The sequence below is a fragment of the Cydia pomonella genome, chromosome 9 (genome assembly GCF_033807575.1).
Source record: "Cydia pomonella isolate Wapato2018A chromosome 9, ilCydPomo1, whole genome shotgun sequence".
Taxonomy (NCBI): Eukaryota; Metazoa; Arthropoda; class Insecta; order Lepidoptera; family Tortricidae; genus Cydia; species Cydia pomonella.
In genome coordinates, this window is record NC_084711.1 from 16279537 (window position 1) to 16303643 (window position 24107).

The 24107-nt window shown below is 37.2% G+C and overlaps 2 protein-coding genes across 3 annotated transcripts; one reads left to right on the forward strand and one right to left on the reverse strand.

The window, feature by feature from the left end:
* Positions 1 to 2551: 2551 nt before the first annotated feature.
* LOC133521474 (zinc finger CW-type PWWP domain protein 1-like) lies at positions 2552 to 9067 on the reverse strand. The gene is made up of 7 exons (XM_061856453.1): positions 8773 to 9067; positions 8419 to 8531; positions 6809 to 6902; positions 6093 to 6186; positions 5305 to 5501; positions 3991 to 4768; positions 2552 to 3727 (listed from the first exon to the last, which is right to left on the reverse strand). The coding sequence occupies exons 1-7, from the start codon at positions 8836 to 8838 to the stop codon at positions 3621 to 3623; spliced, it is 1449 nt and encodes a 482-aa protein (XP_061712437.1). The 5' UTR covers positions 8839 to 9067; the 3' UTR covers positions 2552 to 3620.
* A 2391-nt stretch (positions 9068 to 11458) lies between these two features.
* Positions 11459 to 24107, forward strand: LOC133521475 (E3 ubiquitin-protein ligase RNF10). 2 transcript variants are annotated; one of them, XM_061856455.1, is made up of 12 exons: positions 11500 to 11877; positions 11974 to 12151; positions 12724 to 12915; positions 14928 to 15018; positions 17222 to 17443; positions 17585 to 17740; positions 18593 to 19067; positions 21581 to 21717; positions 21821 to 21935; positions 22157 to 22395; positions 23650 to 23681; positions 23730 to 24107. In XM_061856455.1, the coding sequence occupies exons 1-12, from the start codon at positions 11784 to 11786 to the stop codon at positions 23860 to 23862; spliced, it is 2064 nt and encodes a 687-aa protein (XP_061712439.1). In that variant the 5' UTR covers positions 11500 to 11783; the 3' UTR covers positions 23863 to 24107. The 2 variants fall into 2 exon arrangements, with proteins under 2 accessions (XP_061712438.1, XP_061712439.1); XM_061856454.1 differs by having other exon boundaries at positions 11459 to 11877; positions 23650 to 24107.

A 24107-nucleotide genomic window follows, 5' to 3' on the forward strand; every position in this document is an offset into this window, starting at 1 on the left:
CGTACCTAACGGCGACCAGCTTTGACGTTGAAAAGGTAGATTGTTGTATAATTTTATAGTTTGATTGACACCAAGTATAGTTTGACGACCGGTTTGGCCTAGTGGGTAGTGACCCTGCCTACGAAGCTGATGGTCCCGGGTTCAAATCCTGGTAAGGGCATGTATTCGTGTGTATATTTGTTCCTGAGTCATGGGTGTTTTCTATGTATTTATGTATTTATAAATATTTATATATTATATATATCGTTGTCTAAGTACCCTCAACACAAGCCTTATTGAGCTTACTGTGGGACTTAGTCAATTTGTGTAATAATGTCTTATAATATTTATTTATATCATAGAACACTATGTCACCATTCGTCAAAATTTAGTACTATATTTTAATTATTATACGAAATGTATGTTATAACAAGTAAAATTATTCCTAAGGATTGTTATGAAGAATGTTTTTATGATTATAGAGCATTCTGTCATTAAATTAGTATGACTAACAACTTTATATGTTTTGTTTTTATACATAATTTTTATTATGAGTTTCAATAGTAGTTAAATGAAATTATGCTAAAAGTTTGTATTAAAATTGAACGGCACCCGAGTATGTTTTTGTCTATGTCGCTCCAGTGACATGCGCCCTGGTTAAAAACTATAATAAACGGGCGGGTTAAAAACTATAATAAACATTCACGTATTTTGAAAATATCTCCAAAATATGTCATCAAGTTAGGGATACCAATTATTATTCAAGGATTCTACAATGTCTACCATATTCAAATTAATGTTTTTTTTTTTGTTGAGTACATGCATGCTTTAATCAGTTAATAATATCGACAAATTACTTAAAATATTTGAGAACCGCACTCTGAATAATAGTAGAAGAAAGTATTTAATTTCAGTAGTATATTGATATAAATACTACCACAATGGTATGTTTCTAACATTGGCAACATGTGCGAGAGAGACATCGCGACCCACCTTTGCTATCTCAAGTGGACGTTTTCTCTAGTCTGGTAAGAACACCTTCCTGTCTCAGTGATAAAGTTCAATTTACTATAACAAAAAAAGTTAGAGTGTGCTTCACTTTATATCTCCATGCGTGGAATATAGTCTAATTAGTCTATGATCCAAATCTATAATATCTATGGATAATTTTAATTTGCAGTCGGAAAAGTCAGATGGAAATAGTATTGGAAAATTGAACTAACTTTTCTTTATTACCGGGCTTTTATGGAGCTTTCTCAATAAAAGTCGGTAAATAGTGTTTCGATAAATACCAACTATTTGGAGGATATGGAGTATCCATATATAAATATTAATAGAAGACAAGACTGAAATGATTAAACTAAAATTAATATTCATTGCAAAACGAGTGCTAAGCTTTTTTATTTATTTTACATTTATTTTTCTGTGCTATTATAATAAATAACTACAAGTTTTTCTATATTTTCAATTTGTTTCGCCTTGAGTTTTATTTGAGCTTTATTTGTATATAGAAAAAGATCTTTCTACATCCACTGATGTGAGTAGAGTGAAATGGATAAACAATAATAATTATATTATCTAAGGAAGCTTGCTTTAATACCTACTAGACGAAACTTTTTTCTCACTTAATCAGAAAGCTGTGCAAAGTAGATTAATCACATTCCGTAGGTTTTGATTGCGACGTGACGTGAAGGCAGCCGAAATAAAATAATTTAATTAGTTTATTAATTACACATGGGGCAATTACCATTAAATGACAAGGTATATGTCCATGTTATGCCAACACTGAAAACAGCTCACCCCCGCCGATCTCTGGTGACAAGGTTCAATTTACTATGACAAAAAAAGTTAGAGTGTGCTCCATTTTATATCTCCATGTTAGAGACAAAGTATTTTTTCCATTTCTAATATTGTTAAGTGATGTGCTGAATTCCGTGAAACGAAAAAACGATTATCAGGCCCGAAATCGGTACTTATTTTGGGCCCGATATCGTGAAGTGTGGATGTAATTGGCGCTTAAGGGAGCCACCTCTTAACAAATTGCCTGTGTCACATTACGATTTTTGACTGTACCAAGATCGTGGTCAGTAATTTATTTGTATAATATTTGATCCGAGGGCCTACCGCGAACACCGAAGTTAGCAAGTCAGTAGAAAAAGGTGCAAATTACAAATGTTGTACGGCAGATCGAGCTTTCCCGCATCCATTTTTCAAAATTTCCCCTTTTTCTACTGACGGAAATGTCTTGTAAGACTATAAGCTGACTGGGCCAAGATCGCAGTCCGGTACGCCCGTCTATAGCCGGTCAAACAACTATCAGTAGAAAAAGGCGCGAAATTCAAAATGTCTATGGGACGATACCCTTCGCGCTTCTTCTTTTAAAATATGTCTAATAAAATCTATCACGTAGTGATTATATGCTCTTTGAAATCTATGATGATTTTGCCAATGTCAAGTTTCGTTGTAAGTTTTAAGTGTGCTTCTCGAGACGTCTTCGCCATCTTGAATCTCAACGACAACACCCCCCCCCCCCCCCCCCCTTCGCGCTTAGATTTCTTAAATTTGGCACTTTTGTTCTACTGACGGAAATGATTTGACAGACTATATAATGACTACCACAGACAACGTGCAGACATGACACTCCGAAGATAGAGATGCAAATGGGGCAGAGGCCATATCGTGACAAACGAAATTTTTTTACATGCCTCGCCTCATTAATCAATTAATCAAAATACGTTTGTGCTGAATTAATAACAATCTTTAATATATTGTATTTCAACGTAGGTAACTTAAATAACTAATATATTTAAATATACAATTCTTAACTTGCATCATAACATCAGATATTTATTATTACTTAAATATAATATAATAAAACATTAGGATGATGAGCCACCACGGATATAATAATAATAATAGACCCTTTAGTGAATTGACAACACAATCATTGTTTAAAAAATAATAATAAGTAGGTACCAGTATAACACCGGTCAAGGCACTAGCAGATGCAACTACCTAGGATTCACTCACAAATTACGTTGTTATATGTTCAATTTCATCACGTGTTCTTTATTATGATGCTAATTTAAGTTTTTAATATTTTTAGAGAGATAAAAAGTAAATCTTACTTATTCTAGTAAAGTAATTTTTATATTTGAGGCAGGGAACACAGGTTCCAAAACAATAACATTTGGGCGGCTTGAGTTTATAGGTGACATCTTATGGGGGCCAATACTTGCCAATACTCAATATATTCAAAAAGATATGTACAAGTTTCTTATTCGCCCTAAATTGGGTACTCACTGTACCCAGTATAGCTTCTACAGTCTAAACTTAGCCACTATTTGTATTGCTACTGTAGTGACCTTAACTATTTAAGTAAATTATGGCAAAATGCTAGCGACACGACATCAAAAATCATTTGTACCGCAGGTGTGGTTGTTCCTTAAATATTAAAGGGAGGAATTTCATTTAAGAATTTGAGTTCTCCGACTATTTGTTATTCTTGGAGTTTAACTTTGTACAACTTAATGAAAAAATATATTTTTAAGAATCAATCTACATAGTTATTGAACATTAATCAAGCAATTATTAATCGATAATATTATCATTGAAGGAATTCCTAGCAAAAACTGTAGGTACTAAAATTCAAAATCGTCACTGCTTGGAGTATCCACGCGAATCTGGAAATCTTGAGTAATAACTACAGGATCAGATTCATCTTCAGGTACGTACGTTTTTGAAGAATCTGAAAAAATACATTGTATTAAATCAAATGGTATATATTGTAGTATTGGCCACTAACACGTCCAAAACTAGCTTACAGATTACGATATATATCTTTAAAAATAAGACATTATGGCTGCGATGCATTTTGGTAGCCCCACAGTGTCAGGAAGCTGGCTGCGGAACCGCCTTTCATTCTATCAATAACTTAATCAAAACACTGAAACCGTATAATTTTTGATATCCTTGCGATTTACCCATAAATAATGTACTTATGTTTCTTACCATTATCATAGCCATTAATCTGTGATCCCAAGTTTAATGTCGGTGTGCTGCCAATTTCAGTAGCCAAAGAATCTGGCATTTTAAATGATTGGTCAAGAGTATTAGTAGTTGCTGCACTGGCAAAGCTGATTATGGTGGTATTTTTCTCAACATCTAATCCTTTCTTAGGAGTTTTAAAGTCAATTTTCTTTTTAGGATTCTTTTCGATATCTTTTTCCGTTGTAGGCTTTTGTCCGCTGTCTTCCCCGTTTATTTTATTTTCCTCATTATGCTTAAGATTGTCATTTTTCTGCTTTTCTAGAACAGTTTTTATGACTGCATTATCATTATTTTTATTAGAAGTATTATCTTGTTTAGCCTTTTTACTTCTAGGCGTTCCAATCAGGATAACATTCTTCTTTTTGTTTATTTCCCTAAGTGCCTGAATAGATTCCTCGTCTTCTGAGTCCGACGAAGCTTCAATAGGAAAGTCCACATTGAATTTCCGTTTCAACTTCTTTTGAAACATCTCCAGCTCGGTTTTTGTTACCTTTTTCGGACTGACTATTGGACCTTTGTATGTATTTATGAAGCTGAATTTGGCTAAACGATCGGCCACAGTGAGTTTTTCAGCTTTGTCAGCCTCGTGTATAGACCGTTCTAGTCGTTTCTTGTATTGTTTGGAGCTTGAATGGCGTCGGAACCTCTTTTTATTTTGAGTGTAAGGTTCCAAATTTTCTGGAGATAGCCAAGCCCGTGTGGCGCCTCTCTCATCGAAGAACACGACGTTGTAATGTGTCTGAATACAATACAAATGTTATACAATTTATACACATAGGTCATAAATAAACAATGTAACTAGTGAACATATTATATTTTGGTAGTGGTGTTAATTTTCAATCATCACATCGATTTTTTTGGGCATTACTCAAGTAATAAAACGTTTTGACGACCGGTCTGGCCTAGTGCCTAGTGGGTAGTGACCCTGCCTACGAAGCTGATGGTCCCGGGTTCAAATTCTGGTAAGGGCATTTATTCGTGTGATGAGCATGGATATTTGTTCCTGAGTCGTGGGTGTTTTCTATGTATTTAAGTATTTATAAATATTTATATATTATATATATCGTTGTCTAAGTACCCTCAATACAAGCTTTATTGAGCTTAATGTGGGACTTAGTCAATTTGTGTAATAATGTCCTATAATATTTATTTATTTAATATAAAACTGCTCTGTGTCGTTATTGACCATGGCGGGCCAGCACGACCGGCCGGGCAGCCGTGCCCACACCAGCGACCTAAGTACTTGCTGTTATCAGGTGTAAGGTCCCACAGTACCGGTATATCGGAGAAGCCGTCGAGCCAGTAGAACTGCTCCGTATCAGGATCGTCGTCCACCATGGCGGGCCACCACGGCCAGCCGGGCAGGCGCGCCCACACCAGCGAGCCGGCCGAGTACTCGCTGTGGATCAGGTCTTCTTCGTCTGATATACGCAGGGGAGTCTCCGGGGCGGAGCAGTCTGCTAACGATTTATCTGAAAGTTGCGAAAGTGTCAAATAAAATATAGTAAACTGAGTAGACAAATAATAAATTTTATTAAAAAAAAAACTCATATAAATGTAGCAGTTTTGCGCCTGAATCGAGGTTGAATTGTAATTAAAAGTTTTAATAGTATGCCTATGGTAATGATACCGAACTTAGCTCCGGATAGCCGAAGAGCCTTTTTAGACCTTCAAGGAGGACCTACGAGAAGAGGAACTTCAAAACTTGCGTTACTCCAATTCCTCTATTTGACTTAATCTGGGACTTAAAAGGTACCTGGTTGACCTCATGCTGTGGTAAAACTATTCGCTACTAAGTTATACCTAGTCACGCTTCAAGGAATCCTAATAAAATAATGTAATGATACGCCTTATAAAAAGCTCGCATTCTTAAGGGGTTAGGTGTTAGATCGAATCTTTCGCCGGACACTTTCAGCCATGGTGCTGCTAAGAGGGACAGGGAAACAATATATACCTTTCTCAGCAAACACTTACCAGAAAGTGTCCTGAAAACGGATGGATGTAATAACACCTTCAGATGCCTGTGTGGGCAAAAGCCTTGTTTAATACTAATACTGACTGACCTGGATTCATGGAGCAATACCACTTAGGCGGCAGCTGATGGGAGTCAACAACATGCGGCAGATGACGCCAGGAGTTACACGCGTCGCATTGTACCTGTGGAGACAGTGTTTTGTGATTATTGTCTAATTGTCAATAATATATTCGCCCTTACGTGTTTTATTGATCTCATTATTCGGTAATGGTTGATTTCGGATCAAAGTTATTTATATCCATGTACCAGATAAAGTTGCGCATGCGACAATGTTAGCAAGTTTCCCATCTAATATTAGTTTTTACGAGCTTTTTTTGATTCGCAATATTCGTATATATAAAGCTGTCTTCAAAACTTGTAAACTGTTTTATATAATTTATATCACTTATGGCTGAATGAGTTGAAATGAACAACACACAAAAAAGGAACCTTGTAAATAAATACCACAACGAAAGTTTTTTCTCGTTAGGATTGTCTTGGTAAATAAAAGATGACTTTCTAATATACAATCGGTGAAAAAGTATGTATTGGAAATGTTTTTACACAAAGTTATTCGAGGGGGTCCAAAAATTGTGCCTGACGTAATAAATGAATAGGCCCTGACGACTTTATCAGTTGATATAATACTTATCTATCATTGTAAAGCATGATGTGACACTTCGACAAGTCTATATAATTCGTAAGAAAACCCTTTAACTACTTTATTTTAGTTTATCATATATGCACCTATTGACCTATACGTACCCATAAACCGGGGCCGCGCCGCTTCTGCAGCCACGCTAGACGCTGGCGGTGGGAGATCCCTGGCGCAGGCTGACTCAGAGCTTCCTTGTAGGAGCTGTAATATATAACATATTGCGTCATACTCAACCAAAAGGTCAGGGTAAGGCTACCAAGACTGCCTGTCCACTGAGGCGGAGCGAAACGTTGTAATCTCCGCTCCGCTGGATTACAATCAAAGCTATTGGTTGATTCCTCACATCTCCGCTCCGCTCTGCCTCAGTGAACAGGCAGCCTAAGTGACAACATGGAGCATATGACAATTTTGATTTTCTCACTGGGAAAAGCGGTTACGTGGAAGGCCTCTTGGATTACCTATTAAGCCATAGGTGATAGTGATGGCCATACATGGCATTTATTATACTTATACCGATTTTGTCAAGCATTTGACCCATAGGGTTCGTACCCTAACTTCACAACAAAAAAGTTATCTTTCGTCAGAGACTACCACAAACCCAAATGATCTTTTACATCCGAATATTTCAGATTGTTGGCTAAAAATGGATTCTAAAAAAATAACAGGGGATTTTTTGAATCACCCGACATCCTGAAGTATTCGGAATAACCCGATTACACCTTATAATGAAATTGAGATGGTGGTGTTTGTTTTGGTGGCAAATTTAATTTTTAACATTGCTTGTTTATTTTTGACCGAGCGATAGCGAAGATCTCCGTTTCAGCTCGGTCAAAAGCACTTTCGTATGTTTCAATTATCAACTGATTATCGTGAAATTTTGTGAGTAGATTCGATGATTAAATAAGTAGAATTTTTATGTCGATTAGGCTTTTGGAATGTTTGAAAATGGCGGAGCCATACACTTATTCAGTTTTAAGATAAGGTTGCGAGGTCTACACCTCAGCATATCAGAATTAGAAAAAAAAAACTAAATAGGTTACCTACCTATTTCTTATTTAAAATTTAACATTTTAAGTGAAGTTTCACATTTATACTACGGATAATATATTGCTTACAGATTATTTACTAAATATTATAAATAAGTTAAGGTACCTAGTTTTGTTTTCATTAAGAAACATTACATTTTATTTTTAAACACTGGACTATAGAGTCCTAAATTATTGCTCCTTTGAATAACTAATAGATGTAAGATTTATTTGCAGGGTGTCATGTGTTTCACAAATTTTATTGTAATAACTATATGTAGGTAGGTACTAGACACCAATGATTCGCAATAAACGATTCTATTCTTATTGGTAATAAAGTGCTAGGTTGCTTAGCGCCTAGATTGACATATAAATATCTTCTCTAACCTTATTGTTTCAGTTGTAACAAATGTATTGACTTAAACGTAGACGCAACTAGGAAAAAATATGTTATATATGTAAAATTAAAAAAAATACAAATATAAAAGTTTTTTGTTCCTAGTTGCATTGGATTGCACGAATTGTTCGCATTGGTTTCGCACAATAACGCGGTTTGACACCAATCCAGTACATTGGTGTCAAATCCCACTTCGTCTCGCTCATAAAGCCCGTCTTCACGAAATAATATAAATATATAAGTCAATGATTATCACAACCTAACGATCTGGAAAGTTTCAACATTTGTTACTTACCTGCTAGTTTGTGAAAGCTCTTTTTCAGTCATCATGTTATCTGCAAACGTTGCATGCCGCTTTTTCGGTTTGTTTGCCTCCTCTTGGGAACTCATGGTGATACCGCTAACGCACTACAACAACAACAATGAACATACGTAGCGATGTAGGTAGGTATGATGACTAATGATGCGATTTTTATAGCAAACTTGTGGTAGTTTAATACTGAATAGTAGTTTACGCAATTCTAGCTGCCAACATTGACAGTGATGACAATAACCACTAAGTATAGAATAGATAAGTAACACCATGAAATTTAAGCATCTTTATTACTATTATATTCAATTTTTGATCTTAAAAATAAATATTTCTTACCACCGGTTGATGAGCTTCTTCAGTAGGTTCATGAGCATTTTCGATTGGTAATTTAGCGTTCTCCATTTTGTGTGCTAATATGGAAGTATTTTTTCAGTAAACTGAGACTTAATAATAAAGATATGATATTGTTTTTAAGGTTCAATTAAAGTTCTTCAACGTATAACGTATATGAAAGAAAAAAATTCGAGGAATGTGAATTTCCCGCTAATTTTCTGCCGGGTACCTTTTAATAAAAAAAAACCTTGTAAGTCTATTGTCCTATTATTTTTTTCTTAAGCCCGTTTACATGCGTGCCCAGTGCCGGATTAAGATATTTTGATGCCCTAAGCATTCCTAGACCATGGTGCCCCCTCATCAAGATTACATCGAATTTTCTTAGTAAATTGAGTGACGTTTATTGCCGCATTACTGCTGAGAATAGACTTTAAATCCATCACATCATTTTATCACGGAAATTGACAGTACTGCAGCAGTAATGTAACAGTAGGTAAGGTCAAGTGTACCTAAGCAAATTCGAAGACCGTGTTTCGCATTAGGCCGGAGACCAAGCCAACCAATATCGAAGTGTAAGCGAAGACGTAAGACAGGCCGTACTCCGCACAGGGTTTTGCAACCTCTATAGAGTTTTCCTGTGAAGCTCATTCATGTAAGGGCAAAGGCCTTCAGTAGGGGCTTAGCCATGTCTTAAATAGCAAATTATTGACCTGACCTGACGTTTCAAGGACGGCGTTGTCCCCATGGTCTCGGAGAAGACTGGGTAAAGTCGACATCATTATCTTGACGTTGGAGGTAATTTTGGAACTTAGTCAAACGCGATTAAGTCCCGTTTTCTTAAATAATTATGTGTCACAATTACCTAGGCCAATAAAATTAGATTTTTTCGAATTTCGTCCTAAAAATGCGTGTAATCCGAGTTTGCTCCATTCCAGGAGGTGTGCTGGTAAATGTTTCCTCTTTATCAGTTTTTTTCTTGTAAATCGAAAACGGTACGGTCCGTTGGAAAAATAGTTCTAATTATGACTAAAATTGATATCTGAGGATCCGAAATGTAATTTAACTATGTTCTTGCAATAAAATTTATATATGACTGTATTCGTAGTAAATTGTAAAAAAAAAAAATCGACATTTTTTATTTTTGGTAAAATCATGTAATAATCCGAAAACGCCTTACCAGTGTCTGATCCACCAAGTGCTATGGTTTGGCAATCCAAAGGAAAAAAATATCTTCTAAGGATCCCAAAAGGTATGCACACCTCTTGGGATGGAGCAAACTCGGATTACACGCATTTAAGACCAAATGAAAGTATTAAAACAATTTCCAGCTTGCTGGGAATTAATTATTATTTATTATTATTTTTCGATCTAATTTGATTGGTCTGAATCATGAAACTTTAAATCAGTGTTTTTAAAAGCAAAGGCTGAGCTTTCCATAAGGCTGAACGCGCGGAGCGTTCGATCGGCGCTTACGTATAGGCCAAAGGTCGAGCTGGAAGAAAGCAAGGCTTGAATTTGACCAATGACGAGGTAAGAATGGCTGGACGTCCGGCCGGAGCGTCCGATCGCGGCGCGTTATCATACAATACAACCAACGGCGAGGTGTGAGCAAAGCAGAAGGCCCAGCTGCTGGCTTGAAATCGAACCTATGTAATCACGGTTCTCCTACTGCTCAGCCTTTGGCTTACCTCGAAAGCGCAACTTGATAAGATACTTTCGGTTTTCGGCCTTCGCGGGGCCCTTTATAACACTTTAACAATTAGGTCGCAGGATCGCGGCTCTGCAGAAACTCGGCCTGGCCGACACATCTGGTGTGCAAGAGAGCAAAATTCGCTATAAAATCGGTAATCTACGTCGAGAAAATCAGTTGGCCACAAGCCCGACGGTAAGATTTTTTGACCATGAGCTTTGAGAGCCTCCGCGTAAGGTTCGAGATGTGCTTACGTGTCCTCACTCTATTACGACCCTTCGTTATTAGATGGGTAGACACATACCAAAAAGTTACGTGTACATAAGTACTACACTAAGACTGCGATGCTGATGCAGCCTTTTCCTTTTTTTTCCTACGATTTTGGTGCCCCCCTAGACGTGGTGCCCTAAGCAAGTGCTTATTTTGCTTAATGGTTAATCCGGCACTGTGCGTGCCAAGGCGTCAGGGACGCAGTTATGCGTTAGAGGGAACTAGCGATATTCTTATCCCATTCCACCGCATAACTGCGTCCACGCTTGCTAAGTCTCGGCACGCATGTAAACAGGGTTTATATACTCTGGCACAACCACTTTGCCAGTAGACAAAGGCGGCAAATTTAAAAAAATATCTCCGCGAAAGGTCGATCGAAAATTTTATTTTCGCGCCTTTTTCTACTGACAAGTTGGGTCTGTTTGAGTACATAATATAAATCAGTCATTAAAAGAATATGTATTAAGAATCTATTTGAAAAGTATGAAGTGTAAATACTTTGCAATTTTTTAAAAAGATTCAATTTGATTTGATTGGGCCTGCACTTTTACATTGTACCTCTACCCAAAATGCCAACATAACAAAAGCAAAACAAAAACTTTTCTTCTAGAAATATAGTCAAATGTTATACTTTTTAAATTTGAAAGAACATGTGTCAATAAAATATACTAATATTAGGAATAAATAAAAGTTTTTACAAAAATAAATGTAGTGTTATATTTGCGGGGCTTTCAAAGTATTAAAAATATTTTTAAGGAAGTGCGCAATCATACTACACAGTCTTCTAATTTTTGTGTAGTCGCCATATTAGTGGCACGCGGTGAACCACAGTTTCTTATAATATTTTCGTCGGTATCGACGAAAGGGAGTAGAATCTACTCCCTTTTTTGTGTAAAGAGTTTTGAAATAACCCATTACTGCTAGGTAAAGTGTATTTCTACAAAGGATTCTTTTTTTCCTTGTGTCGGATTATAAACATGGCTTTCTAAAATGTCGCCCTTTTACGTAAAATCGTCATCTCCTCGGGGAGCATCCCGCTCAGCTGTTTTTGTGGATGTTGGAAGAATCCAAAATGGACAAGAAATCTATCAATCGCTCATCTCAACTACAATCGAGGGCTTCGGCCGTCGATGGTAAAAAAAGTACGGGTGAGTACAAAAGATGAAGGTCACATATTTTGTTATGCTTTCTTATGTCATGTTGTGTCAGGTGACTTGATTATTTATATTTATGTTTGATCATAGAATTGACGCACAAACCTTGGCCAAGAAACAATAAGAAACGCGAAGGTCCTGGAAGCGCTCCTAAAAATGAGCCTAATCGGAAGAATGTACCAGCGCAGAGGGGTCGGGGTCAAATTGACCGGAGACCTCGGGCTCGCGGGGCCCCCAACTACGCTTTGGGTGGAACGGAGATCGCCAGGTAAACATTCAATGATATGCATATTGTAGATTGTACTGTAATATATGCTGTGTGCTGCTTTGCAGTTAGGAAGATAAGTAACAATAATGAATGTAACTTCTCTTTTTTTATAATAAGTAAATAAAATATAAAAGTTGCATTTAAGAGGTGCTTTATTAGATAAAGGTACTTAGTTATTGTATTGTCATCAACATTATCTTTTTGGATTTCTAGTTTCACAACAACCATTCTTATTGCATCATTTTCAGTCTCAACCAGAACTGCTTGAGACCCCTACATGCTTTACAAAAGAGCTTCCAGGAGCTAAATATACGATAAAGATTGTATAGTATAATATGCTTGAAATCTTAGGTCATAGATCTCACACATATTATTGTTAGGGTTCCCATACATCCTATTTCTTACTCCTGTATACATAGGGCTGTCCTGTTTTTGTATATCAATACTGCTCCAAAATACATAACCTCCCTTGTAATGCCATTACTACCCCATTGTAACATATCAGTTCCGAATAATTATAGCCACCCTACTTATTGTAAGTTTTTCTGAATGTTTCTCATTTGTTGATACAGGTTAGGAGATGATGAAGACCCTGAAATAGGGTCTGTGTATGCACCTGGAAGCAAGAAGCAAAACTGGAACCATTTGCTGAACTTCATGTATACTCCCCGCGGGGGTACAGACAGAAGAGATCCAGTGCCGCGTCGTCAGGGTTTCCAGAGAACTGCTCAACGGCATAGTCATGATCTCTATCTGCGTGCTTAGTAAGTTATACAATTATTTTTGATGTAAAACTAAATGGGTGAATTAACTTATCACTTGCTGCCATGTAGGGATTGCAAACCGGATCCGGTTTGGTATAGGGATATCAAAGTTAATTAAATGACATATTTTTCTAGTTTTTTGCGTAATACGTATTCCTAAATCTATAATTTGAAGTTAATAACTTCTTAACAATAACCCTTAGTAGTAAAAAGTGTGACATTGTCAATGTCACTTAAAAACCAAAATATGGAATTGGTCATTTATTATAACCTCAAGTGCTCAAATTTTCGTTTACAATTATAAATTTGATTAGTTTCCAAAGCCCGGTAATGGGATGTGGGGTGGGAATTCAACTCCTTGAAATGACAAGTTTTCGTAACTGTTCCTTGATTTAATTCTTTGTAACGTTGACATCCATTCTAGTAAGAAAATAAGATATTTTACTATTAACCAAAATGATATTAAATTTTCCCTCATTTTTTGCCCAAGAAAGTAGTAGACTATGTGATTTAAAAAAATTAACTTTTTTTTAATTTTCAGACAATTACTCGTATATTGGTCAAATGATAGGGAATGGAACACGACACAACGATCTCATGCGAAAAATAATAGAGTGTAGGATTGAATCCATCGCGGAAAGGAGTCCCTAAGAAAAGTTACATGGATCAAATAAAGAATTGGCTAGACATAGAGTAGCATGTACCATGAAGGATATTGCATAAGATTGGATGAAATTGTAAATACAAAAGATTGTCTCTCAAATTTGAATAGAAAATAAAGAATATTTTATCATATATAAATATATATATATATATATAAAATCGAAGTAAACTAAAGATTATCAATGTTATCATTTCATTTCACACATTCATTTTCAATACAAACTTACAATCATAATTATTATATTCATTCACACATGTAACACATATTGATTAGCCCAACTCTAGTCGGTTGAGTACCGCCGACTTAATCCTGCTCATATGTTTACTTTTAATCTCCTATGACACTATTACACTATGACACTCCTACATTATGACACTCTTTTCTTCTCTTTAGCATAAATTACAAATGGCTTCCATGGCATCTACATCGTTTAATTTTTCCTTCTATTACAGTATTTATGTAATCGTTATATCGTGCCACCAACATGAAAGGCAACTTCTGTTCCCAGTCATCGTCATAATACATATATTTTTATTTAACTAAATTTAAACTTTTTTATTCGTTTTATGCTCTGTTCAGCTTCATACCTCTCATCCGTCGCCTTTTCCTCATCTAAACCGCACAGTGCGTGCTGTATTTAGGCGTTTTTTTTGTGTGACCGGATCCGGTCCGGATCCTGTGATTTTTACCGGATCCGGTAGCTCCTGAAAAGTGCCGGATCCGGCCGGATTACCGGATCCGCCGGACCGGATTGCAATCCCTACTGCCATAGTTATGGTCCTTAAAAATGAATTGCTATTTTTTTTGTATTAAATTAACCAAAAATGCATTTTTGTGGTACATAGTTATAAGGCCTTTCCATAATTGGCCATCTACTAAGCATGTTAGTAGAACAGGGTAAAACAGTTTTTAGGGTTCCGTACCCAAAGGGGCAAACGGGACCCTTTGGGTATGGAACCCTATTACTGAGACTTCGCTGTCCGTCTGTAACCAGGCTGTATCTCATAAACCGTGATAGCTAGATTAGTTGAAATTTTCACAGATGATGTATTTCTGTTGCCGCTATAACAACAAATACTAAAAACAGAATAATATAAATATTTAAGGGGTCTCCCATACAACAAACATATTTTTTTGCCATTTTTATAAATAATGGTACGGAACCCTTCGTGCGCGAGTCCGACTCGCACTTACCCGGTTTTTTTAACAAACTGTGCTACATTTTTCTCCCGGCTGATGAGACAGAATAATAATATACAATATAATAACAAGTAATAGTTAATTTACCAAAATACTAGTGATCCCCATATGTTTCATATGAACATTTTAAATATGGACCTTTTTCTAGTTGCCAGTTTGTGGTGAAAGAGGATGGCGACTACAGGGCTAACATACTGGATCCTGATGTGCCTATAAAGTGGGAGCAAATTGAAGAAATTGTAAGCATTTTTCTATACCTCTTTCTTTGTCCTTGATATGAAAATAATAATTATTTGGATGAAGCTACTCACTTCCATAAATGCATTTTCTCACATTCGCTTACAAAATGGCAGTTGAATACGAGGGTGGATTGAAAAATTCGCGGCCTGAATATTAAAAACAAAACAGAGGTTTTTTAATTTATTTTTATTATTCTACATAGTCCCCGTCGAGTTGAATGCACTTGTTCCATCTGGATTCCAGAGCCATTACACCACTTTTGAAGAGGTTTTCCTCGAGACTTTCAAAATAGGCATCCACCTCAGCTTGGTCCTCGGCGTTGCTTGAAAATTTCATACCACCCATATGTTTTTTTAAATTGGGGAACAGATGAAAATCCGATGGTGCTAAATCGGGTGAATAGGGTGGGTGGGGCAATAATTCAAACCCACATTTGGCAATCTCCGCCATCGATTTTAGTGACGTGTGAACACGTGCATTGTCCTGGTGGAAGATAACTTTCTTTGTCAACATTCCAGGTCTTTTTATCTTCAGAGCCTCGCGTAATCTGCGTAATAACTCGTAACAATAGCCGGAATTTATAGTTTTACCTCTTTGGAGATAGTCAACCATTATTATTCCCTTTGCATCCCAGAAAACAGATGCCATGACTTTATTGGCCGACAAAATTGCTTTGGCTTATTTGGGAGGCGGAGATCCAGGACGAACCCACTGCTTCGATTGCTGTTTGGTCTCTGGTGTATAGTGGTGGACCCACTTCTCGTCCATAGTTACAAAAAGTCTCGAGTATCGGCTTCATACAGGTCTAGACATTCACGTGAATTAGTACGGCGAGCGATTTTTTGTTCCACTGAAAGAAGCCTCGGGACCCATCTCGCCGACACCTTGGAAAAACCTAATTCGTTGACTATAATATTTTGAGTTCTTTCATAAGAGATGCCTACGATGTCAGCTATTTCCCGCACCTTTAATCGCCGGTCTTTCATTATTATTTCGCATATAATTGCCACATCGTCCGTGTTAGTCACCGTTGTTGCCCTCCCGGGACGAGGGTCATCTGCGATACTATCTCGTCCACGCTTGAATTCAGCTGCCCATTTTTTCACCAGCGTGCTGTGATTAAATACCTGCATAAAAAAGGATTGACACCGAAGCAAATTTATGATCATATGCAAAGTACATTAGGGCATAATGTACTTTGCATATGATCATAAATTTGCTTCGGTGTCAATCCTTTTTTATGCAGGTATTTAATCACAGCACGCTGCTCTAATTTCTTCATTTTCACGATATCTACCGACACGTAACTTTAAATATGCCCTAAAATTGTTTTTAAATATAGACGCCAATTGAAATTTCGCGGAAAGACAGTTGAATAATGACAGTTCAAAATGGCGGCAGAAAAAAGAAAAAAGTTTTTTTTTTTATTGGCCAGGCCGCGAATTTTTCAATCAACCCTCGTACTAACTTGCTTTGTAACATTTAAATTTTATTAATGGCGCAGATCTCTGTACAAAATTGGTATAATGATTTATTTATTTTTTATTGGCCAGGCCGCGAATTTTTCAATCAACCCTCGTACTAACTTGCTTTGTAACATTTAAATTTTATTAATGGCGCAGATCTCTGTACAAAATTGGTATAATGATTTAGCCACTTTAACCTACAGGTAAACTAAAGATGTTAGGTTAGGGTTTGACATTTGTGTACAAAGTCAGGTAGTTATGAAAAAGCAGTCTTTCAACGCGAACCTGGACCAGTACATGTGCTTGGACCCCTAAAGTTATATTACTACGCATGAAGAAGTTCATACATGCATATTTCATCCCATGATTATTGCTGTCCCGGCCAATCATGTTGGTGGTCAATGCCACCGTGCATGACACCCATGTAATTATGCGCGTGCGATAGATAGAGGTACAGGCAGATCAATGTATGAAATTCTTCATGCCTAGCATCTTTACTTTAGAAAACACTTAATGTGGTATTTACTAAGTCATGCTTCTATTTCTATGTTTATTTGTAGAAGTGCCCCCTCAAAAGCTTACCTTGGAAGGCCTGAAGACCTGTTCTCACTCACTTCTAACGCAGCTCAATGGCTGAGAACCTTGGACACCAATTATGACACACCTGATTTATTTGAGAATATAATTATATTGCCTTACAATTTAATTAATTAATTATTTCATGATTTTTTTACAGGTGGTTAGAAGCACTGGAAGCACCGAGTGCCCTATCTGCCTGGGAGCTCCAGTGGCGGGCCGCGCCGGCCTCTGTGGCCATGTCTACTGCTGGCCCTGTGTCATGCATTATGCTGAGACTCATGACAAGCAACCTCCACCATGTCCAGTCTGTCATGCTCCTCTTCAGGTTAAAGATATGAAGCCAACAAGGGTGGTGCAATGGGAATCACCTGCAGAGGAGGTACTAATGCTTTTATTAGTTGTAAACATGTTTATCAACCTCACTTTTGGCTACTTAAACCAAAGTGTCTTCATCAATCAACAAATTTAACCTTTGTCCAAATGTTAATATCGATTACATGATGATTAATTTTCCTTCTAGATAAGCATGCGTTTGGTGCGGCGCCTGCGGGGCTCCACGGTGGTGGAGGCGGCGCCGCCGCGCGGCCAGGCGCAGGCCGAGGCGGCTGCAGTGCTGCCTCTTGAGGGTATCAAAGATGCACCATATGCCAAGTTCTTTGCTGCTAATAAAAAACAGGTAAATACCTTGTCAAACTCGTAATACAATTATACGGGTTGGTTACATCTTAACTGACAATCTTAAACAAATGTCAGTTAGTATTACAGTCAGTTTATGTCATTCTAAAAAAGTTAGCTGGAGTAGCCAGTTCTTTATTTCCTCACATGGATTTTGATGTTTTGAATATATGAGTTTTCAGCTGGAGTTATGGAAGGTAGAGTTAAGGAATGAAATCTCCATGTACGAAAAAGTGTCATCAAAAAACCTTAATAGGTGGCGCTACAATACCTAGAATACTTGAAAAAAAAAAACAGACAGGGCACCTCACTTCGTCAATAACGCCTAGGTTCTTAGCTACTCTAGCGCTACTCTGGAGAGATTTGGAACTATTATTTATAGCTGACAGTTGGACACTTTTGCAATAGTTCTACCATAAGAGATTTCACTCCTTTTAATTCCACACTCCATAGCTGGAGTATTGAAATGGGTGTCAAAGTGTTAAACTAAATAAATATATATACATAACCAGACATAGGAATCCGTGGGGCAAAATTGTAAATAAGTAGGGAGTTCCTGTATTGATAAACTCGACTATTGATGCTAGTTTGTTATAAAATTGTCTTGTCTTGTCTTAAAAACGAAGAAGAGTACATTGAATTGTTATTAAAAAAATTTTTACTCTTAATAAAAATATATTTTACAAGCAAACCCTTGAGTGATCACTAGTATATAGAATTAGCATCGATAGTTGAGTTTATCGATACAGGAACTCCTTGTGAAACAGTTTTGCCCCACGGATTCCTATGTCTGTACATAACAGTATGGTGAATTTTCCAGTTGTAACTTTTTAAAATTAATGTTCAATTTTAGGTACATGACATATTGAAGAGGGAAAGGAAGGAAATTGAAGATCAAATATTAGCAGAAATAGATACAACTGAAATTGTATTCATGGAACAAGCATTAGAATTGCTAAGGGTGAAAGAGGAGTCAATTAATTTACAATGTGATGTCACTAAAATAAAAGAAGAGGTCCTAGACGAAGCTCCAACAGTATACGAGAAACAAGAAGTTAATCAAAACAGGGTGGATTGGTTTGATGTGACTGAAGAAGGTGCTGCCTGTATAGATATTGTACTAGAACAAATGCAGAACTTGGAAGTGACTGATGTTGGGTCCAGCTTAAATCCATATGCACCTGAGTTCAATATAGATAATATAAATGAAAATCAACCTGAAGAGTTTCCATTGATTGACTGTCCAGATGCTACTGAAGAGTCCAAAGACACCTCTTTAACTGATGCTGACAAGCAGAATCAAGCGAAATACTTCTACTTTTACCAAGGTAAACAAACTTATACATTGTAATATTTTTAATGACCAATTTCAACCAAACAATTAATTTATTAGCAATATTACACCTGACTAATCCTTTGAGGACTGTAAATGAATCTTTTTAGGCTGCATGGATGAAAAATGGCTATAATGCGGCTGAACTTTTTGAGATGATAGAGATGCTATCATGAATTGAAAAAATAGTCAGCCGCGGTGGAAAGACCATCAGTTGGTGACATGAACATATAAAAAAATAAATTCAGTCATCACCTCCCAATTGATATTGTGTCAAATGACAGTTTAGATGTTCTAGTTCTAGATTACTCGTATAAACATCATTTTTTAACAGACTTCAAGATTTCAAAAGAGGAGGTTTTCAATTCGGTTGTATGTTTTTTTTTTGTTTTTTTTTTTTTTTAAATGTTTGTTACTCCATAACTCCGTAATTTCTGAACCGATTTTGAAAATTATTTTTCGTTTGAATTTATATATATACAGATTGGTCCCGTTTTTGTCAAAACTCAGTTCTGATGATGGTATCCATGAGGAATGGAGGGAACTCTTCAAATGTGAAAGGCTTACATATAGTGATTTTTGTATTTTCTGTAACAAATCAAGCATTTACATTTAAAAAAGTGACATTTGATGAAGTGGAACTGCTGATGATGATCACAATGGAACTCTTCAACGACGCATAGTACACGTTTGGCGATTTCTCCTCTTCGCTGTGTTTGTTAAGTAAATTAAATTTTCAAAAAAATTTTTTGTCAAGTTCGAGTTCTGACGATGGGGTCCATGAGGAATCGAGGGAACTCTTCAAATATGAAAGGCATACATATAGTGATTTTTGTATTTTCTTTGACAAATCAAGCATTTACATTTAAAAAAGTGACATTTGATGAAGTGGAACTGCTGATGATGATCAGAATGGAACTCTTCAACGACGCATAGTACACGTTTGGCGATTTCTCCTCTTTGCTGTGTTTGTTAAGTAATTAGATTCTCAAGACAAATTTTTGTCAGGTTTGAGTCCTGACCATTGGGTCCACGAGGAATCGAGTGAACTCTTCAAATATGAAAGGCATACATATAGTAACCTTTAATATAGTATAATGTAATTACTAACAAACTATATGGGCCTATTTGACCTGAAATAAATGTATTGAATTGAATTGAATAGTGATTTTTGTATTTTCTTTAACAAATCAAGCATTTACATTTTAAAAAGTGACATCTGATGAAGTGGAACTGCTGATGATGATCAAAATGGTACTCTTCAACGACGCATAGTACACGTTTCGCGATTTGTCCTCTTCGCTGTGTTTGTTAAGCAAATTAGGTTTTCAAGACAAATTTTTGTCAAGTTCGAGTTCTGACGATGGGGTCCATGAGGAATCGAGGGAACCCCTCAAATGTTAAAGGCATATATACCTATATAGTGATCTTAGTATTTTCATCAACAAATCAAGTATTTACATTTGTAGAAGTGACATTTGCTGAAGTGGAACTGCTGATGATGAACAGAACGGAACTCTTCAATGATGCATAGTTCACGTTTGGCAATTTGTTCTCTTTGCCAAGTAGTTAGGTTTTGAAGGCACATTTTTATATTTCTATCCTATTTAGTTTTTTTAATAATTATCTGGTGCTTTATTTCATGCATGGTTTGAAATAATTTATCTTAAATACAGTCGAATACCCTATTGCGGGTAGGTATCTTACCAGTCAACCATAGGGCAAATCTGAAATGTGTCAAGGTGGGTGCAGTGGCAAAAAAAAAAAAACAAACATGTTACCTCCTTTTCTACATAATTAGGCGTAGGACGCTGTCTTTTTAATTTCATTGTATGAAATCTCAAATCAACAATAATCGTTCTTTCACCGGTCTCCCTCAATGAAGTCGGTTTTTTTTTCTTAAAAATGATATTAAATATATTCAAATGTTTCACTCGCGATTTTAAGTGGAAAATTGCTCAACGTGTTTTACTCCATACCGAGGGGCATCATCGGGAGCACGCGTTGTCAGGATGACACGGTTTGGTTTTGCCATTAAACATCAATTAATTTACTAAACTAAGTGGTTGGAAAGTTATTGCGAATGACTATAGTTTTTGATGGTTAAAAAATTTTGTGCAACAGATATGTGTTATTCTTTTCTCAGTTAGTTGAAATTTAGAACTAAATTAGTACATTACGATACAAGTGCGAAAAATAGGAAATTCGAAACGAGTGGCGATAAATTAAAACACGACCGAAGGGAGTGTTTTAAATCGACACGAGTTGCGAATTACCTATTCGCACATGTATCGTACAACGTTTTACAGTACATATGGCCCTTTAAATGTTCGACACAGTAACATAATATGCTACTTCTCGCACTAGTGCTATAAAGTAGCCCCATATGTACTGTAAAGTCCTTTTCCTATGTTTCATTAGAAAACCACCTGTTTCATGGTTCACGGGCCACTCGAGTTTAGTGGTATTTAAGGCTGTACATTTGTAGAATATTTGTTTTGTTGACAGCTGCCGACGGGCAACAAGTGTTCCTGAACAGCCTCAACGTGCGCATGCTCAACGCGTCGTGGGGTGCGCTAGCGGCCGCCCCGACAACCATCGTCGGTCGCGTCCTGCATCGCGAAACATTATCACTCGTTGAACAGGTAAATTTTTTGTCAAGTTTTGATTGAATGGACATAAATTACTGTTCAGTTATAAATTTATATTTAAAACTTTAATTACGATTTCTCAATATTTTTCTTTCAGACCAGAAAGCATATGCCGTACGCTGCGCACTTGCCACTTAATTGCTCTTTTGATATAGTGGAAATGGAGCTTAATCCACCGTACGTCACTGAAGCCGCGATCAAAAACTTTTCAGGTATGTTTTAGCCCTTCATCATTTTTATTAGTGTCACTACTCTACCGCAAATCCTTCTGTACTGTAACAATTTCGGCGGTACAGTCAGCGCTGGCACATAATATAAGCGCTGACTGTAGTTTTGATCTCGCTGCAATCCACTCGGGACCAAAAGTCAGACTAATCCGTGGCCGTTCGCGTATATCAAGCGATGAAATGTAACCTGTGGTTGAACGTTACAGAAGAGCTAGACCGTCGCCGGCGTGAGCGCGCGCGGCAGGCGCGCGAGGAGCGGCGCCGCTCGCGCGCGGAGCGGCGCGCGGCCGCGGGCCCGCCGCGCCCCGACGTGCGCTCCGCCGAGCACTTCCCGCCGCCCGCGCCCGCCGCCGCGCCCGCCGCCGCGCCCGCGCCGCCGCCGCCCGACCTCGCTCCGTCGCCCACCGGCTCACCGGCCTCCTCCTCGGGTTTATCCTTTGCCAAGGTAAATTACTGTATACAGCGTAAACAGTAATTTTGCGTGTTACAAATCTATTGTAAAACCAATATTTATAATACGACCTATATTTGTAATAATGCCAAACATTTAAATAAATAATTAATTCTAATACATTCGAAATCCTGGCTCGTACCAATGAGTTTTTCGGAACTTATGTACGAAATATCATTTAAAAAAAAAAAATATTTATTCGTTAGCATACATGATTTTTACAATAACAGGGTTAGACGTCTCTTTTTAAGTATTCAGAAATACTTGTGATAAGAGACACCGCTCTTCCGCAGTAAAGTATCTTAACTAACAAAGGCGATACAGATTAACTTAAAAAACAGAAAATACTATATTACTACATGATGAGTTGAGTAGAAAATAAAAAAGAAAATTTATAAATTTACAGGGTAAAGATGCCAGGTTTCCAGTTCACTTAAGAGGGGAGTAGGGGGGGGGGGGGGGGGATTTGATATTTATCACTAGCTTTTCGGTGAAGGAAAACATCGTGAGGAAACCTGCATACATCTGCAGAAATTCAAAGGTGTATGTGAAGTCCCCAATCCGCATTGGGCTAGCGTGGGGAGGCTCAGAAGTGGCTACTTGCTGGCTGAGGATTCGTATTAAATAGATGACCTTGAATGTCCGTTTAAAACGAATTTGGAGCTAGCAAGTAGCCTTCCAGCCGAGACATATACACCGTGTTTTTTTTATTTCCAAATATATCAAGAGTACTTTCCTGAGCTTAAATTAAGTACTTTCTTAAAGACACCGGTATTTTAAATAATTCCATTCTGGGGTAATTAATAATTTATTTTTATCTTATGAGGCCCTTAACTTTACGACACACACACACTAACTAGCCTTAGGGCCTGTTTACATATTGATTAGTGTTTAGTACAATATAATAACAATTGTTTGGTTGAGTTAAATGGAATGCCAGTGTTACAACAACGCTATGTGCAACATTTAATTACTTTTTATATAGAGTTGATTTATTTGGCTGTTTAATGGACCTATGCCTTCATTTGATATGGCCATTTGAACTTTTTTTAAAGTTTGGAACTGGACAAATAATGGAATTTGTATGCAACTGCAATGTTAACTTTTTCATTTTTGACTGGCCATAAACTATGCACTTCATGACCTATTTTTTTACCAGCAAGACAGCCGTCCATTTTTGAGAAAATAAATAAACACTATATAAGTTACCATAGACACCATATTTACAATTCCCATTGTATTTTTCAGATGGCAGGGACCTCCGGTACGTGGCGAGTGCGGCGCGCGCCCTCGCCGCCGCCGCCGCCGGACGACGAGGGCTGCGCGCCGCGCGCGCTGGTGCTGAGCGACGCCATCGAGGCCGCCCTGCAGTCCAACATCTCGGCTCCGTCCTCTGGGAAGAAAAACAAGAAGTCTAAGCATAAAGTTTTGTTTGCCACCGGTATGCACCGCGCTGCATAGATTCTCTATTATTCACTTACAATAATGACATGTTTACTTAATGTATATCTATAAAAAAAAATAACAATTAGCTGTTTCTTGGGACCTTTCGAAGGTGGGCATTTTTCGCTTTTTACTTGAAAAAAATAAATAAAAAAAATATTAGTAAAAGTTAAATTTTTGCTTCAAAAATAAATAGATTCATTTGTGTAACACTGCTTCTGTTAGGTCGGTAATAAATTGTGTTATAATGTTTGTGGTTTCTT